At 33.5% G+C, this 17,262-nt stretch overlaps 1 protein-coding gene across 7 annotated transcripts; it reads right to left on the bottom strand.

Annotated features, from left to right (window-relative positions):
- Nucleotides 1-1,790: 1,790 nt before the first annotated feature.
- LOC118030746 (ubinuclein-1) lies at nt 1,791-17,014 on the bottom strand. 7 transcript variants are annotated; one of them, XM_035035014.2, is made up of 14 exons: nt 16,412-17,005; nt 11,193-11,279; nt 10,125-10,217; nt 9,259-9,335; nt 7,978-8,174; nt 7,571-7,872; nt 6,675-6,774; nt 6,474-6,583; nt 6,272-6,358; nt 5,915-6,019; nt 5,598-5,738; nt 5,458-5,505; nt 4,585-4,686; nt 1,798-2,995 (listed from the first exon to the last, which is right to left on the bottom strand). In XM_035035014.2, the coding sequence occupies exons 1-14, from the start codon at nt 16,655-16,657 to the stop codon at nt 2,639-2,641; spliced, it is 2,052 nt and encodes a 683-aa protein (XP_034890905.1). In that variant the 5' UTR covers nt 16,658-17,005; the 3' UTR covers nt 1,798-2,638. The 7 variants fall into 7 exon arrangements, with proteins under 7 accessions (XP_034890877.1, XP_034890897.1, XP_034890919.1 ...); XM_073409032.1 differs by adding an exon at nt 3,580-3,641 and having other exon boundaries at nt 2,858-2,995; nt 7,571-8,174; nt 16,412-17,014; XM_035034986.2 differs by having other exon boundaries at nt 1,791-2,995; nt 6,272-6,355; nt 7,571-8,174; nt 16,412-17,008.
- Nucleotides 17,015-17,262: the final 248 nt, after the last annotated feature.

Raw genomic sequence — 17,262 nt, 5'->3', positions numbered from 1 at the left:
GGTTTCCCAGACAATCATCATGTGGCTCATCTATGAAGAGAACGGAAAAAAAGGTTCCTATACATGCCCATGTCCTATCACAACAAAAAAAAACAAAAAAAAAATGCTTTTCCTTGATACTAGAGAGAAAAATGCCAATGTGCAATTTGCTGACATTCTAGAGTGTTCAGACATTTCTTGCCGCTGCTGCCCTCTTCCTCCTCCCTTGCCGCTGCTGCTCTCTCTCCTCCTCTTCCTGACATTTCTCTGATTTCACACTCTCTCTCTGTCTTTAGCAAGTCCACACCTCTATGGTATGATTTTTGAACTTTGATGACTAATATAAGTTTAACAAATACAAGAAATTTGATGCAAACTAAAGAAAATAAAGAAATGCAGCTATACCCCTTATGGAAACTAATAATTGAATTGAATTCATAAAAGACTCGAATTTACTTGAATCTATTTTATTTAAGGAAATTATCAAATACATAAAGACTCTGCTCACTCACATACTCTTTATGCATGTGAGATAATATATATTGCTTTGATTGAGTCTGCAATATTCATCATATATGTTTTATAATATCTCATTTTACTCCCTACTCTCTTAAGCTAGTTGTATAATCACCGGGATAGAAAATCTTATTGATAAATATTGTTTTTTAAATTATTTTTATTTAGAAATATTTTAAAATAATATTTTTTATTTTTTAAAATTTATTTTTGATATTAATGTATTAAAATAATCTAAAAATACTAAAAATTAATTTAAAATATATATATATATATATATATATTATATATATATATATATATATATATATATATAAACGAGTTGCACCATACATTGTGTGTTTCTTTCTCAAACTAACTAGTTTAAGAATTAATATGTTCGAATATGTTTCCTTAATTATAGGGTAAATATCTCAATTTGTATTGTATTTTATAAATTGTCTTTGATATGTTTTAAAAAATGTGTGTCCTTCAATCTCTAAATGTCTTCTACTTTTAACATAAGTTGTTAATATATTTTATAATTAAAAACTGGAATAATTACAAAAACTTTTTTATAGTTTCATTTGAATTTTATTTTTTCTCCGTGCTTTTATAAATTATAATTTCTATCATGCAGTTTATATATTTAATAATAGTTTACATTCTCAACAATGCATTTTATTTGATTATTCTTTTTTTGGTAATACAAATTGTGGTTGAGTGAGCTACGACTCCATGCCGAGAGCAACTTGGATATGATCCCTTCCCAAATGGTGTTTTTCACAGGATAGGGTTTGAACTTAAGACCTTGCTAAAGTATCTTAATGGCGTCCGCTCTATTTATAGGACTAGCTTGCTTCCTAGTAGACCAAACTTATTTAGGTTCTTTGTTTGATCCAAGATGTAAAATATAATTTTAGAAAGTATAAAAGAAAAATGAAATTCATATCAAAATATAAAAAGATTTTTGTAATTATCCCTTAAATATTTAACACAAAGCAGCTATTTTATTATACAAAACACTAAAAAATGCAGGGAAATATATTTCTTCATGCAAGGTAGACTAACACTCATAGCCATTGATTCACTATGCTTATGAGTTTTTTTTTTTTTTTTCCATCCCCTTCTTTTTTTAATTTTGTTCTTTTAAGGGTGTATTTGAAGGTTAATTTTGCTAAAATTGTTAAGAAATTGTGAAATTAAAAGATATATAACTAAAATAAAACATGCAGAGAAGATAGGTGATGTTTTTGAATTTTTATGAAATGTTCAACTTAATCCTTATTCTTTACTAATTATAACAATTGAATCCCTCTATTTTTTAAGTTTCAACAAAAATCAATTTTAATCCAAAACTTTATTTTTTTTTATTTTTTAATCCTTATTTTGAGAGAGAAGAAAGAAAGTTATTGGATTCCAGCAATAAAAAAAAAAATATATCATTAATATAAATTTTTATCACCAAAACAATTAATTTTTAAGTCATAGTTATATTTGAATAGAAAATTCAACTTGAGTGTTTCTTTTTACCTTGAAAGTGCCTAAAGCATTCTGCACCTCCAAGCTGCCGAGTTATAGCACATACAAAGAACAGAAAAAAACTTATCCTATGATCACAATCCTAGGGTATGAAGGAGCACAATCCGCCTATAGCTATAACCAAGCATTACACTGTTACAAACCATCAAAAAGAAAACCATTGATGAACTGTGATTATTATTTCCTACAGCTTCCAAAATAAAGATTCCGATTCCTCAAAAAGGTTCAATGTATAGTTCCCTAATCAGACATGCATGTATATAGAGTTTTATGGACTGATAAAATTATTATTTCCTAAAGGTGCTCAAGCAAAGATCCCTCTTCCTGCAAAATGTTCAAAATACCAGAGCACTAATACCAGTTGCCTAATCAGCCAATGACATTAGTTTTCTGCTATGTCTATCTAATCATAACTTCCCTAAAAACGCAAGGTAACTATACGGCCTACTTATTAATTACGCAATTACCAACTGGGTATTTCAAAAACTAGTTTGGAAGGCACAACTCATGAGGAAAGCTCGCTGAAAAAGTTCTTCAATGCACAGTCAAGCTGTGAACCTCTGATTGGATCAATTGGTACGTGCTGTTGCCCGCAGCTTGAAGGGGAGGTGGTCAAGTGGGGTTACAAACCATCTTGCATCCCAACATCCTGCATATGAGACATGTGAGATTTCCTGTCCACTTTTGGAGAAGATTTCTTTAACCCACGATCAAACTCCCGCTTTTGCTGCTTCATATGTTCTTTCAACATAGGAAATGTCATTTTCTCAAGCTTCTCTTGTTTAGGAGGATCATCATTGCGGCTTTTTAAAAATGAAGGGATAGGTCTTGCAGGTCCAGAAAGGTACTGAGCAATGGCTGCTGAGGCACTGACTCCTCCGTGCTCACATTTTGCTCGAGCATTTGAAGTTGCTTTACCACCAACATTATTTCCCTTCCACTGCCTGGACAACTTTTCTATCCGCGCTTTTTCTTCAACCTGAACATCACAGATACCAATCAAGTCAATCATAGTATAAACAGTGTATTCTCCATGTGTGCATGTCATTATTTAATTGACTGGTAAGCTCATGGCTTGCAAATACAAGGACATAGGTCTGAGTCTTGTAAGCACCCGCTTCATCAGGAAGAAAAAATAATGAAAGAAAAGATGAAGTGAGGAAAGCCCATTTTAGAAGGTCCAGGATAGTTTAGTGAACTAATAAATGAACCTGGTATAAAGCAGCTACTCTCAAACTAAAGACTTCAACCACTGTGCTATGCAATTACATCCAGACATGTAAACTACAGTATAGTTATTTCACCACTTTTATCAATACAATTGTTAATTATACTTAAGCATAAACTTTATTAACAAGCTAATTTAACCTAGATTGCATCCAGTCCTAGAGACAAGAGTCCAGATGGAATGTGACTTCAGTGATGGTGAGAATGCTGGTAATCATTATGATGAACATATAGTGACATAATTTCTTTCAATATGCTCAAGTTCTAATCAAAGACTGCACAAGGGAATGAAATTACAAGCAGAGATCTTTCAAATTGAATTAAAAGCACTCGTACCTTGAGGATCTACGTAGTTATGGTCTATGCAAAAAATTTAATACTGTTGAACTTCCAAGACCCTAAAATAAAGATACTGAAAAGTTCAATGCATCTAGAAAAAAGGATCCAGATAACTGTGTAACAGAAGCCATTTTAATTCCATACTTTGAACCATGATCAAAATACACTGCATCTAAGAACTTCTTTCAACTTTAAGATGAACATCATTAGCCTAGGTGGAAAAACTATTAAAAATATTATCCAATGAGACCTCAAAACCAAAACATTCACCAGTTCAGATATAGAAAATCTTGATGCACTGAAATACCACTCTAAATCAATTCTTGCACACACCTCCTTAATAAAGCTTAAATTACTATATCAAAGTTCCAAGATTGATAAAAAGAAAGAAAGAAAATGCTTGGATTATTTATTTATTTATTTATTAAAGGAGTGATCACCAACCTTCCAAAGTTGTGCAACTATTATCTAAAAACCCAACTTCTTCCTGAACACCATTAACATCAAAATGTTGAGGAAAAAAAAAGTATAATATGTTGCTCTCTTTGATTTTGTTTTAGCAAAATCAAAGAACTCTTTGGAGAAACTTTACTTCAGAAATTAAAAAGATTTTAAAAAAATTTAGTAATATGAAACCTATGTTGCCATTGGTGGAGGAAAGGATATGGTATCTTCCTAATCAAACCTACAAATGCTTTGAATTTGGTCAGGCAGATTTGGTTCATAGGTAATTCTACTGCAAGGATTCCAAATCATAGTCTCATATTCACATCATATGTTTTTTATTTTCTTGTCTGGTTTTTAAATTACGCAACAAATTCTCACCATTTCTTCTTTAAGGAAAGAAGACATGGAGAGCAAAATGGTGTTAAAAGTAAATTAAGACAGGCTGTGAAATCATGAATAGGTTTTTATCAAGTTATTATTCAAATATTAACAGCTATCGATATTTAATCTCATTATTGAGTGTTACAAGAATAAAAAGAAGAAGCATGTTCTTGCCTTCTCATTATTGTAGAATATCCTTCTACGCTCCTTTGCCCTACAAATAGCAATTTTTATCCCATGGTTGTCCATAGCTCCATTTGGCCACAGTTCTGCAACCTGAATGGAATAAAATATTTAAAAGAGTTCATAATAGAAACATGGAAAAAAAACAGACTGATCATATGCCCCAAATATATTTGCTTCTTTATTTATTGTATTCCCGTTAAGTTTTCAATGTTTCCAAATTTCAGTCAATAACGGTACTCAATGTCTATCAAAAAGACATCTTCATAGGGATGAAATTTGTATTTCGATAATTGAAAAGACTGATAACATAAAATTATAAACTCTCAGACATGGATAATAATGCAAACCAGATATTAACAAATAATAAGATATGCTGGGGCGTGTGTTATTTTTCGCTTCAGTAGTGGCCAAGTTAATGGAGTGGGGATCAAGGAAGAGTGGACTAGTCACCAAGTTTGATCCTTCCTTGTTCATCAAGTGTTTGACCGTTATAAATAGATACAAAGATGAGTAGTTTTAAAGTGTGAAAAACACAAGGATTGAGGGGTTTTCTTTGTGTGTAAGAGTGGGTGTACAAGGGAATTTGGAATTGGGTTTTGGGTATAAAAATCACAATCATATCCTTGCACTAATTTTCTTCATGTGGTAAAAAAGGGTACTCTTAGGTCCGAGGAATAGGTAGGATTTTGTCAAACCATGTTAAATCTTGTGAGTCCAGTCTTTATTTTTCTGTGTTATTTTTCTTTCCATTAAAACACATTGTTCATGGTGTGTGTGTTGAATCTCAAGTCCTTAATTTCCCAGCAAGATAAAACTTTCAGGGAGAGATTAAAAACCTAAGGGCAGGGCTACAGTGAGTACCTCAGCATATAACTTCCTAATTTGCGGACCTTTGTCTTCATACATCCCCTAGAAAACATTAAGCACTAACATCAATAAAACAGAGCGACAAACTATTAAATTTTCCTACAAGAAGCCATGTAATAACATGTCGTAGTTACCTGAACAAATAGGTCATAAAGATCACATATCTTATCTTCCATCTTATCATCCATAACATACTTCCTATTGATGGCTCCTTTTTCTCCATGAATAATAGCTTTCTGAAAGTCAACAACTGCTTTATCTCTTTGTTTAAATAACTGTTTTATCATAAGTAGCAACATTAAAGCATACAATAATGAGTTTCCTCTGGAACATCACTAGAAAAAAGTGAACTACTCAAGTCTTCTTGGTGTGTTGCTAACATACATATGTCAGGTTTCAGCGAAAATGAACTTTACTTAAATTAGAAAGAACACTTGAGAATGTTGGAAACCTGTAGTTCTATCATCTCCATGACCTCCTTTTTAATCTTCTGGAATCTGTCAGCTTTCTCTTGCTTTGCTGTAAGTCCCATTTCAACCATCTCTCTCAGATTTTTCTGTACAAAAAAAATAGGGAGGGGAGGAAGAGGAAGGATAGATCAGGTTCTCCACACAAAATTAGATTAAAGAAGAGCATAAGAAAATCTTTAAATTACAATGTACAATTGTCCAGGATTAAATATCACTCTATTCCATCTTAGGTTGATCCAAGATAATCAACACTGGTATTGACAACGAGTTACATTGATCATGAAAACCTCTAATCTGTTTTGATCAACGATTAAATAAATTGTGACAAAACTAAATACCTTCAGTGTCCTCAGCTGAATTAAATGCCCAAGAATGGTCATAAGGTGACTGATTAATTCCTCTGATATTTTTCCTTGGCTTGACTGCTGCAGATACCAGAGAAATAATTAATTTGAAGATCATACACATGCTTTGCGTGTGTGCGCGCATGCACATGTGTAAAGATTCACATATGAAAAACAGGAAAATGCTTTCCGTTACCGCCAGTCTGGCAACTTTAGCAAGCTTCTGCTTCACTTCAAATGGCAATCTTCTTTTGATAGACATCGATAAAGTATCAGCATCCTGAGCATCAGTATTCCGCGGCCTAGCTGTAAATAAAGCGTTTTTTATATTTTCAGACAGGAAAATAATGATCACTGTTTAAGAATCCGAATTTGCTTGCAAAATTGGCTAACTCACATTCTGCAACTACTTTCTCCAAATCCCTGATGGCTCTTTCAACCATACTGCCCTTTGGCTGCAAGCTAGAAACATCCTTTGGATGCATGGTGGCAGTTTTCTGCAAAATAAAACAAAAAAGAGTTTAATTTCAATAATTTATTGCAAATAGGCAAAAAATTATATGCCATAAGAACTGCACACATATCTTAAGATCTTATAACAGAACATGACGTGTCTTGAGTGTGCGAGGAAGGGAGCAACACCTCTACACAAGGGATGAGAGAGAAAAGAGACAATTTACATGCAATTGAGAACTCAAATACTCAGTTTCATGCCCCCCTTTATAAAATAGACTGTCTGGAAAACAAAAGGAAATGAAACAAACAAACAAAGCGATCTTATAGTGCATGGTCCAACTATCTCCCCATCCCCGAGCTCGGTAGTGGAAGGGATACCTACATATGCTACAAAGAAAGACCGATGCTTTTACTATTTCAACAGCTTTAGTTGTATTGGTAATCTCCAATCCAACCAAAAAATGATAATTGACAGACATCAATCATATAAATCATCTTTTTTTAAGATAAAACATCACTTTGAGTACTGTATTCACAGAAAAAATTAATACTTGGAAAGGTTTTTTGTGCAAATTAAATTATTAAACAACACAACTCATTACTTAAGTTTGTAGGTTCTTTGCAAGTTCTCTAGTCTCTTATCGTAGGTGATTGTAATTAAAGCAAGCTCTTGTTGCTTATTTAATTAAATGTCAAAGCACTATCCTGCTAATGACCAGCATTCAGCAGCCAAATCACACCATAACTTTTTCAAAGAAATCACCCAGCAATTGCAAAACAAAAGGTTTGGTAGATACTTTTGTACTGAGATTTCTGATGAGTACCACTACTTATTACCTTTTCAGCTTGTACTGGATAATGACGAAGATTCAGGTCAGGCAGTTCATGTCTTCCTTTCTTGTTCCTGTGAGAAACTTTGGGAGAGGATGCGTTACTTGTTTCACTGGCTAATCTTTTGGATTGAGGCGCAGATTGGCCAGGAGCATTGTTTTCTTGATACTTTTGATATGCAACTCTAGATAATTCACTTGTATCTTTCACAATTCTACCTAAATTCCCAGGCTGGAGGACTCCATTCATCTGTTTTTCAGTGTCATTCTGTCCTGTGTTGGAGATGGAATCATCCCTGTTTGTGATTCCTGGATATGAAGAATATTCAGATCTTATATCAGTACCAGCAACTTTTTTGTCAGAAAATATAGGATACATCAATGAATGCAGTTTCCCATCATGATGTTGTTCACCATTAACAGCTAAATTCTGAGTGTTGGTTGGAAACGGTTCATTCATTGGTATATTCCCTGTAGCCACATTCATCCTTCCTTGACCTAATTTTGCATGTTTATCTCTAACGCGATCACCATCCTTCTCTTCTCTAGCTTTTTGCATATTATTCTTTCTTTTCTTCGGCTGGAAGTGACTGGATGAGATTGGTCTATTCCTGGCATTGAAGAGGAAATGAAACCATGTTAATGGTCAAATGAAGAAACTACTTGAAGTACCACGACATGCCATTTGGCCAAACACAAAGAGGAAGAACAGGATGGCAGCAACTATCAAAATCAGTAAGTGGACTATAAATGTATTCTTCACACGCAAGTGTATGCTCCCTCCTTCTCTCATCGTAAACTCTTAGTTAACATGCTTCAAATACAGAAAAGACCCATTAATACTAGTCACCAATATCGGTCCATAATTTAAGCCTGATCTGTTGATTTTTTTGGTTTTCAGGATATAACAGTACCTACTTTAACAAGTATTATCTACTCCAGTTCTTATTCTATTCCCGTATATATTTGGGCACTAATGGAATATAATTAATGATGAATGTCCTACCTTTATATTTAGACACCCAAATTTTCTGCGGCCATCTTTGTTCAACATCTTCCAATTATAGAAAAGGCATGTTACTATTTATTCTACAATCCAGAACATAGCTCATACCTAAACCAGAACGATTCTCTTCTTCTTCTCCATATCATAAGCAATTAAATAAGTATGCACATGTTCACCAGTTAGATGGGTGTTTCTCGTCCATCTCTCACACATAGCTGAAAGGAAGAATTAAGTTTTTTACAGGAATACAGGTGATGGGTTTTTTTCTTTTAGGTTACAAGGGAGAGGCTCAAACCAAGGGGGGATTTCTACAGGCTCATTGGCACGGGTGATGATTTGACAAAGCATATTTTGACATTCCTGTTTTACTGCATATATCAGAAGAACACACCCAAGTTGTGTTCTGGCATTATGTTTATGCGTTAGAGATTACCACTCAAAAAAAGTTTATAAGAGGTTTATGTAATGATGGATCCAAGTTGTCATCAAAATTACATAATAACGTATCCTGGAGTACGTCGTCCTAGGATATGTTATGATATTTTATTGCTTGGTTTATGTAAAAACTAATCATCAAAATTTTAGCTATATGTCATCATGGGATCCCAATTACACTCAGGCAGAAAGGGAATAAAAAGGACAGAACTATAACAAGACAGAGTAAACAATAAGAGTTCACAAGAACTCACATGTGTTCTAATTTTCCCTTATTCACAATGAATCCATTATGTTTGGTAGTTGACTCATCAACTTCAAAACACTCATCCTGTGAAATACCAGGGACAAGGTTATAACAAGTTAATGGAAAGGAATAATATTTCACATGAGTAGTTAACAACCAACTTTTGCCACATAAGAAGTTGTTTTCATGCAAAAAAAAAGTAAATGAAATAATATGGCACCAGTAAAATAAAATCAATAATAAGGGACTAGTGGTGTAGGAAAAGATTACAATGGAAAATGAAATATCTAACATATACCACAATATCAAGTCAATCATCACAATAGCTGCCCCTTGATATACACAGTAAGGTGCTCTATAAAGGGACAGAGAAGCTTCAATAATAAAAACAACCATAAACGAAACCCTGATTCCAATTCCAATAAATGCTAAATAACCTAAATAAGAGATTTCATAAATAACAATAAAATTTCTAAATTACTAATGATTACAAACTAACACATAGCAGGACCAAAGTATTTTTTCCCTCAACTGCATCAGATAGCTTATATTATTGGGCATATTATTTACTGTGTAAAAGAGCAGTCTTGGTCTTGAGCTGAACCTATCCAATAAGGTAGAAGTTCGCATAAAAAGTTTAAAGCAAAAGATCCTGCTAAAATCACTACATCTAACGGAAACCAACTCAGTAAAAGAAGCGATAGTAACAATATTTTTACTGAAGCTCTTCACCAGTCATTTCAATCTCCAAGTTAACATAGTAAGACCAAAATATTGATGATGGTGATGATGATATTTCAATCACTGTTAATATTAGACTCATATTGTAGTTACCATCACTATTATCATTTTCATTATAACCATGTTACCAACCAGTTCAGTATCATCTATGAAAGAATCCTTGGTGTCATACTGATCTTCATCAGGAGCACCATCAAGTTCTTCCTCATCGCTACTCTGATTACCCTGAAAAAAGTAAATTGTCAAAACAAGGCGTCACACCTGAAATTAGATTTTCAGGCATTGACAATACCAAGCACAAGTTATAATTAAGATGTGACAAAAACTTTTACCCTGGTTGTTAACCTACTGCTACCACCCTCCTTTATACATGCTTAGAATTGACCATGGTTAGCTAAGTTAGCAATGCATTATTCTTTTTTTTCTGTGACCAAGTACAAGTTACAGAAAAAGAAATAGAAAATTACATTTATCCTAACAGAAAATATAAGCAGGCAGATGCACTCGTATTCACCTGTCTAAAACTATAATTGCTTTGAACCTTGAAAATAATAAAGAAAAGGATGGATTCAATACAAATTGCAAGATTACTTGTGCTGTTTTATTAATTAGTCATATAATGGGTTAATGGTGTACTGCTACCAAAGCTTGAAGCTCGGTTGAGTAGTTGGAGTTACAATACTAAACCAAATGGCCAAAAAGAATCAGAATTAATTAGCAATATAGAAATAAAACAATCTACATATGAATGAAAAACTGTCCAGTTTTTCTGAATTGTAATTAATCTTAAGATCTAGAAAGAAAGGAAAATAACTCTAAACATGTTTTGATTCTACTCATTAATAAGAGAAAATTTTCAAAACTAAATGAGAAAATTCTAACAGGTGATAAGGCAGGCTTGGAATGCTTTGCCTGTCAAACTAAAAGGAAAAAAGAGGATTAATGTACGTGCATTTGATCCTAAAGCTGTATAAGCAGAAAATTAGTTCCAGGAGATCATTGTTGGCTTGTTAATAATTAGAATGCTATCTGTGGAAAGTAATTTCTCTTGTGCACATAAATAAAGACGCTTGGGAAACTAAAAGTGAAATCATCTAATAAATGTTTCTACCAAATAAAAGCAATGAATATCAGAACCTCATCAATCTTTGTAACATTATCAACAAAGTAAAGAGACGAAGTACAAGGAACTTTACATACCACATAAAGTTGCTCTGTTTTCTCAATAACAGAACCAAGACGACTAGAAGAAGGTGCATTTTTTGGTATAGGTTTAGTGAGCTGGCCCTGCAATATTGAAGCATAAGAAAAAGGTATCATGAGTTGTGATCTAATAAGTTTCAGCAAAGGTAGATTGCAAAGAAAGCAAGAAAGAAGCAATTCAGGAGATGACATAACAGAGGATAGCATCCACAAAGCCAAACATGCAACGAAGTAAACTCCTGGAGAAGGATAACAACGTGCATATGTATATGATGTTTACTTACCTCTGATGAAACAAAGCAACAAGCATCACAATTTTGCTACATTAAGCGCTATTCTACAAAGAAATATTCTTGGAGCACAGTTGGAGCACCACACAGCCAAATGCACATATTTCTCCACTCTTTAAGTAAAAGTATTTCATAATTATGCTTCTACAAGATGAAGTTATTTTTAAAAAGGGCCACAGGCAAAGGGAAACACAGAGAAGATAATGTTAAATCAATAACTACAGAGAAAATCTAAGGTTTGTGAGCCGTTTTTTTTTGGTTCAAAATCCATAACAATCAAAGATAATGTTTTTTGTAAGTTACTTCTTTTGATATTGGCATTTTAGACATTTCAAGGAGATGACAGGTTTCTCCTGATGGCGAGGATCTGACACTAGCTTGCACATTCCTATAATTGTGTAAGCACAATATCAGTGTATGCCTATACTATGAGACTGGTTTTATCAATAGCCAGTTAACACAACAGCCATTTCTACCCATAAATATTTTTAGAACTATGAGAACAGGTAAAGTTCTATTAAGCAAACTTACACCATCAAGCTTCACAACTGTTTCCCTGTCTAAGTATGACTCTTTGTAAACAAACAAATAATTATGTAAGATAACCCTCACGACATATACAAAATATTCTTAGAATTATGACACCTGTGTTCAGTTTTGCAAAACGAACTTACATCATCATCAGTTTCCCAACTGTTTCACTGTCTGCAAGTATAGACTCTTTCCAAACGAACAAATAATTATGTTAGGCATGTGCACATGCACACATTCTACCATTCTGCATAATATCCTAGAATATCTTCACTCCAGCCCATAACTTCTTTTAATATTCTATACATAGAGCATCCCCCTCTAAGTGAGATATCACACTTTCCTATCATAGGATTCTGCATGCCATACAAATCCACATTAACTGTAACATTAACCATGAGAAATCTCCAGCGATTTCATCTTTAACCAAAATTCCTAAATGATATTCTTTTACTAGGACACTTAAAGACATGATGGATTCTTTTGAATATGGCAATATGCATAAGACAGTTCATGTATAGCAGTGTCATATAGTTTCATATCAATATATTTTCTTTGATAGCTTGTGGATGTTGTAAAAGGGGTGCAACAAAAATCACATCATCAATGACAATTACTCAATTGAGCAAAGCCAGTTTGAGGGATCTCACAGCTTGCAGATTTAAACCTTTGTTTTCCAGCTGCATTAAGGAATTTAAGTGATCTAAGATGATTTTTTGAAGTATTTTAATGTTGTATAAGCTTTTAATTTTGACATAATTAAATCATCTACATTTTAAGTTCCTTCGCAATTTTAGAAATGCAATAGATACGAACAATATGTCTTCTTGTAGAAATACACTTAACAAAGGGTATCACATCCCATATCAATTTAATAATTGAAAGTTAGAAAGAGAATAATCATTAACTATACATTGAAAAACAAAAATATGTTTACCTTGATAACTTAGCCCTAATAAAACCAAATAAAGAAACAAAACAGACTCAACTTCATTCCAAACACAAAAATGCATTAGGAATTCAAACAAAACCGCCATCCCTCATCTAAACCCAACAACCCCCCCCCCCCCGGGTTACAAAAATAATTAAGGAAAATAAGACAAGCTACTTACTTCTTGTCAAAAAAACTTTACAGTTCTTATATCAACCTTCATTCACCGGTAAAAATACTCACCTTCAACTTGCAACAAAGGTGGGTATGGTTAAATAGAGATTACTTATGGAACTTCAAGCTTAACATGTATAGCACCTACGAACACCACATGCATGTCCATTCAAGTGTGTCACTAACATGGAAAGGTATACAGTAATTCCTGATCATCCACATTAAAAGTGTGCAAATTAAGAAATGAACTATATATGTCAAGGCCTAGGACCTGCCAAAAACATTTTGGCAATGAATCAACTGCTGAACTTGGTGACTTGTGGGTGTCAACACATCATCCGCATCGAGAATATTGCTGATGTGACGATCAACACATCAGCAAAATGCGAGCTAGCATAGACATGTTGCTAACACCTACAATGCATGTTGTCTATGTTTTTATAGTTTTGTTACGGATTTGCTATATATAGTTGTGCTCTTCATAAATTGAAAGGTTGTTGCTTGCATAATTGCTTATCCATTCATGGATAATTTTATTGTTCAACTGCAAAGAAATTTATATGCTTAACATTATAAGTTTAAGCGTAAGCACGTATAGTTATTTCTTCATGCATGTGTGTGTCGAACACTTTGTATTCTTGTTAAGCACAAATCCCATTTCCCTCTCCATTAGTCAAAACTTAAAAATTTAGGATAATCAATGTATACAAGTCTCGTATCTCATAAACCTTTTACTTCGGAATTTTAAAATTTAATCTTCAATTTGAGCTAGCTACTAAAAGATCTGCATTTCTTTGTGTAGATGCTAGAACAACTAAGCATCAATCTCAAACTACTTTGGGTCAGGTACATGGATCCTTTTGTGCTAATCTTTTGTGCTATTCAGCTCGATCACAAACCAAATTCAACTTAATAACAAGAGATTCATATCCTTCAGAACCACATCTCTCCAAGTTATTACAGGTCTTCCTCTTCCCTCCTCCATCCTTTCAATGTCAACTTATCACTTCTCCGAACTGAGGCCTCTTGGTGAATGATGCTGGATGGATAGACCAATTTTAGTCGCCCTTCTCTTGTTTTATCTTGGCTTGGCTTGGATGGTCCCAAGCCTGGAAAAAAAAGGATGGTTGCAGTAGGTTACCCAGCATAAACTCCGTCCTATCTCATTTATCAATTCTTTTCCAAAGAAGATAATTTAATCCTAAAATTAACTTTTGAGGCTCTAGAGGAAACAAATTTTTCAAGATTTGTTAACATCTCTATATGAGATTATATGCATTTTTTAAATCAAATGACGAGTTTGTGCTGAAAACAACCTTTTCCAATAAAGGCATATGATAAGCATTACACCTTAAGGCAACACTAATATGGTTAGTGCAATTTCTAATGCACAAGTCCATGCCCTAACAACAAAGGATAAGCTCTTTGAGAAGGTTAGCAAACAAAGAGGTTGATCGTAAATTTTTTTGCAAGTCAAGGACTGATGTGAGAATTTATCACATTCACTAAAAAATATTATTTACCAATTACTACTTACGAGGCGACAAAGATTCAGATGATTCAACAACTTAAGGGACAGAAGCAAAATACCGAAGAACATGACTAATTTTGGAGTTGCAGTTGATGTAGTTTGAAGGTCTTGGAGGAAAAAACAGCAAAATTTTATTAGAATTAAGTATGGTTTGCAACAATTCGGCAAAGGGACTACCAGCTACCTTTTCATCTAAGTTGATAAAACAATTCAGTACAACTAGTGTCATTCTTAAGAAACTTGCAGGACAAGAAATGTTCTTTTAATCTTAGTTGAGATAAGAACATTTTAACGTCTTCTTCTGGTGCTATGGAATAGACTTTTTTAGAGGGGCATCTTTAGCAGATATACAAAGGACTCGAGAGCTCTCTTGCTTTAGTTTCTTTTACCTCTTTGTTTTTGGAAGGATTTCTTATTGAAGTTTACAAGCATAAAACTTTTTAGCTTCTTTTATACTAGATTATCATGCTGTATTAAAAACAAACATAAGAGAAAAGGAACCAGAAAAGGGTGTTTCAGAAAGAAAAAAGCACATAAAGGAACAAAGTTTAGAAATTCTAGGAAGTACGTGTTTTCTGTCATCTAAACTTAATTACAGAATAGCTGATTAAAAAGTGAAATAGTTGGTGAATAACTATCTCTATTGCTGATGTAATTATAATTTATTCTATAGATTATGTAATTCGTCAAAATGACAATTGTTTGACCCAATCTTCTTTTGTTTTGGTTAAGCCCAAACAGAGCCAACGTGAAATCATGTCAAAGTGACAAAAACAAAATCAGATGATCGACAATAGCCAGTGAGGAATGAAAACAAATTACATTAAACTTGGTACTTCATGGAAAATAATGATTATAGATCATGCCTGAAGCATTAAATAGCTCAGTTAGTCACATAATGACATCATACAAGGTCTTGGAATAAAGCTTTCCTCTCGTAATACTGTTGGAAAAATAAGCCACACTACAAACCTGAAAGTGAAGCTACCCTTTTTCTTTACTGACAAACACTTGAGAATATTTTGGACTATTCAGATGCCCCCATGGAAGGATATAGGAAAGGAAGATTACAGAAAATGATAGAGTTCAAATATGGGAATATGATAAAGTACTTAGAAGCCAGAAACACAAGCGCATATCAGGATTCACACGATTCATGACAAGGGTGTGTAATGGATAAGGAATTCAAACAATGTAGAAAATCGAAGTTTACAACCCCAACCATAGTTACCATGGATGGATATCAACAAATGGAGACAGTTCATATCATACCGTAAATATATACATAAAATCAAGCTGAGAAGAAAAAACCAGCACCTAAATTTAGTTGTTCGTAGATTTATTAAGAAACAAACCATAATGGATCTCCATTGAATCTAAAATCATAAAAAACAGCCAACTAAATATAATTTAAAGGCAACCAAAGGCTATTAAATCCAATGCAGATACAAGTAAGTAAATCAGCGACGTGGAAATAAACATACGAAATAATCACTAAAATAGAGAATCAGTAAATTACTTTCCATCCATCAAACATTCTGTGACAGATAAAATAATTCTTGTTCCCAAAATTAAGATCAATGCAGTAACAAGCAAGAAGTTGAAATCACCACATGCAGAAGTTGCATTTGACTATGTCAAATACAACAGATAAAAAATACATCATATTCAATTCAAAAAAACAGATAAAAACATAAACCCGAATAGAATTACAACAAAACAAACAATTTACAAAAATGGGTTCTCAACATTATCTCACCAGAGCAAACAGAGCCTCTTGTTGGGCAGTCTCTCCGGAAGCAGGCTCCATTACAAAAGCAGAAGTAGAAGCAGCAGCAGCGGCAGTTTGATTATTAGAATGAGATGGATTTGCCTTGTTTGCTGCTGCATCTTTCAAAAGCTTCTTCCATGACACTATTGTTGTCTCACCGGGCTTGAGTTCAATGTAGAACCTTTGCCTTGGAGGACTGCTAGTATCACCCTCTTTGGCATGACCAGCCTCCATGGATGAATTGAAATAATTCTTCTTGTTCGAGAGCTCCAAAGTCTGAAACTTTTTTATGTCATGGGAATTGTGTACACAACAAAGTAGTGATCTTTGGAGGGGGGAGGCTCTGGTTATTGGAATAGAGGAGAGAAAAGGAGAAACCCAGCAAAGATGTGGGTTGGATAGTGAAAGATTAAGGGGTGTAAATGCAAAATTTGGTAAACCATTGAAGGCATTGTTGCTGGGTTTTGGTTTTTTTTTTGCTGTTTCTGTTGGGGAATTGCAAGAGAGGGAGACACCTGGCTCTTCGATTCAGTTCCCTTCCTTTTATGCGAGGGACGTGTGTTCAAAGTCTCCTAATTTGCACCCCACTTTTATATTTTTTATTTTATTTGGTAAGTTGGCGCTGCAAATTTTGGGTTTTTTCTTTTTTTGAGATGGAAGAAATGTGGATTTTTTTATGAAAAATAAAAATTTTAAATTAAAAAAAATCAAGTCAAATGTTTGTCATATTTTCATGGATAATAATTATATAATTTCAAAAGAAAGAAAAAAAAAAACAATAGAGTTCATTCCATGTCATTCTTTTTTAAAAAAAAATTATGTATTAATAGCTTTGAAGG

Source organism: Populus alba, chromosome 5 (genome assembly GCF_005239225.2).
Source record: "Populus alba chromosome 5, ASM523922v2, whole genome shotgun sequence".
Lineage (NCBI taxonomy): Eukaryota > Viridiplantae > Streptophyta > Magnoliopsida > Malpighiales > Salicaceae > Populus > Populus alba.
The sequence above is the reverse complement of the archived record's forward strand: the minus strand, read 5'-3'. Positions and strand labels throughout refer to the sequence as shown.

Bases quoted from the DNA above. Each gene is read 5' to 3' on its own strand.
- LOC118030746 (XM_035034979.2), bottom strand. From the start codon at position 16,657: ATGGAGGCTGGTCATGCCAAAGAGGGTGATACTAGCAGTCCTCCAAGG. The intron at 11,280-16,411 runs GTGAGATAATGT...TCAATATTGCAG, and splicing joins AAGAGGCTCTGTTTGCTCTG to GGCCAGCTCACTAAACCTAT. The intron at 9,336-10,124 runs GTTGGTAACATG...GGTATTTCACAG, and splicing joins TCATAGATGATACTGAACTG to GATGAGTGTTTTGAAGTTGA.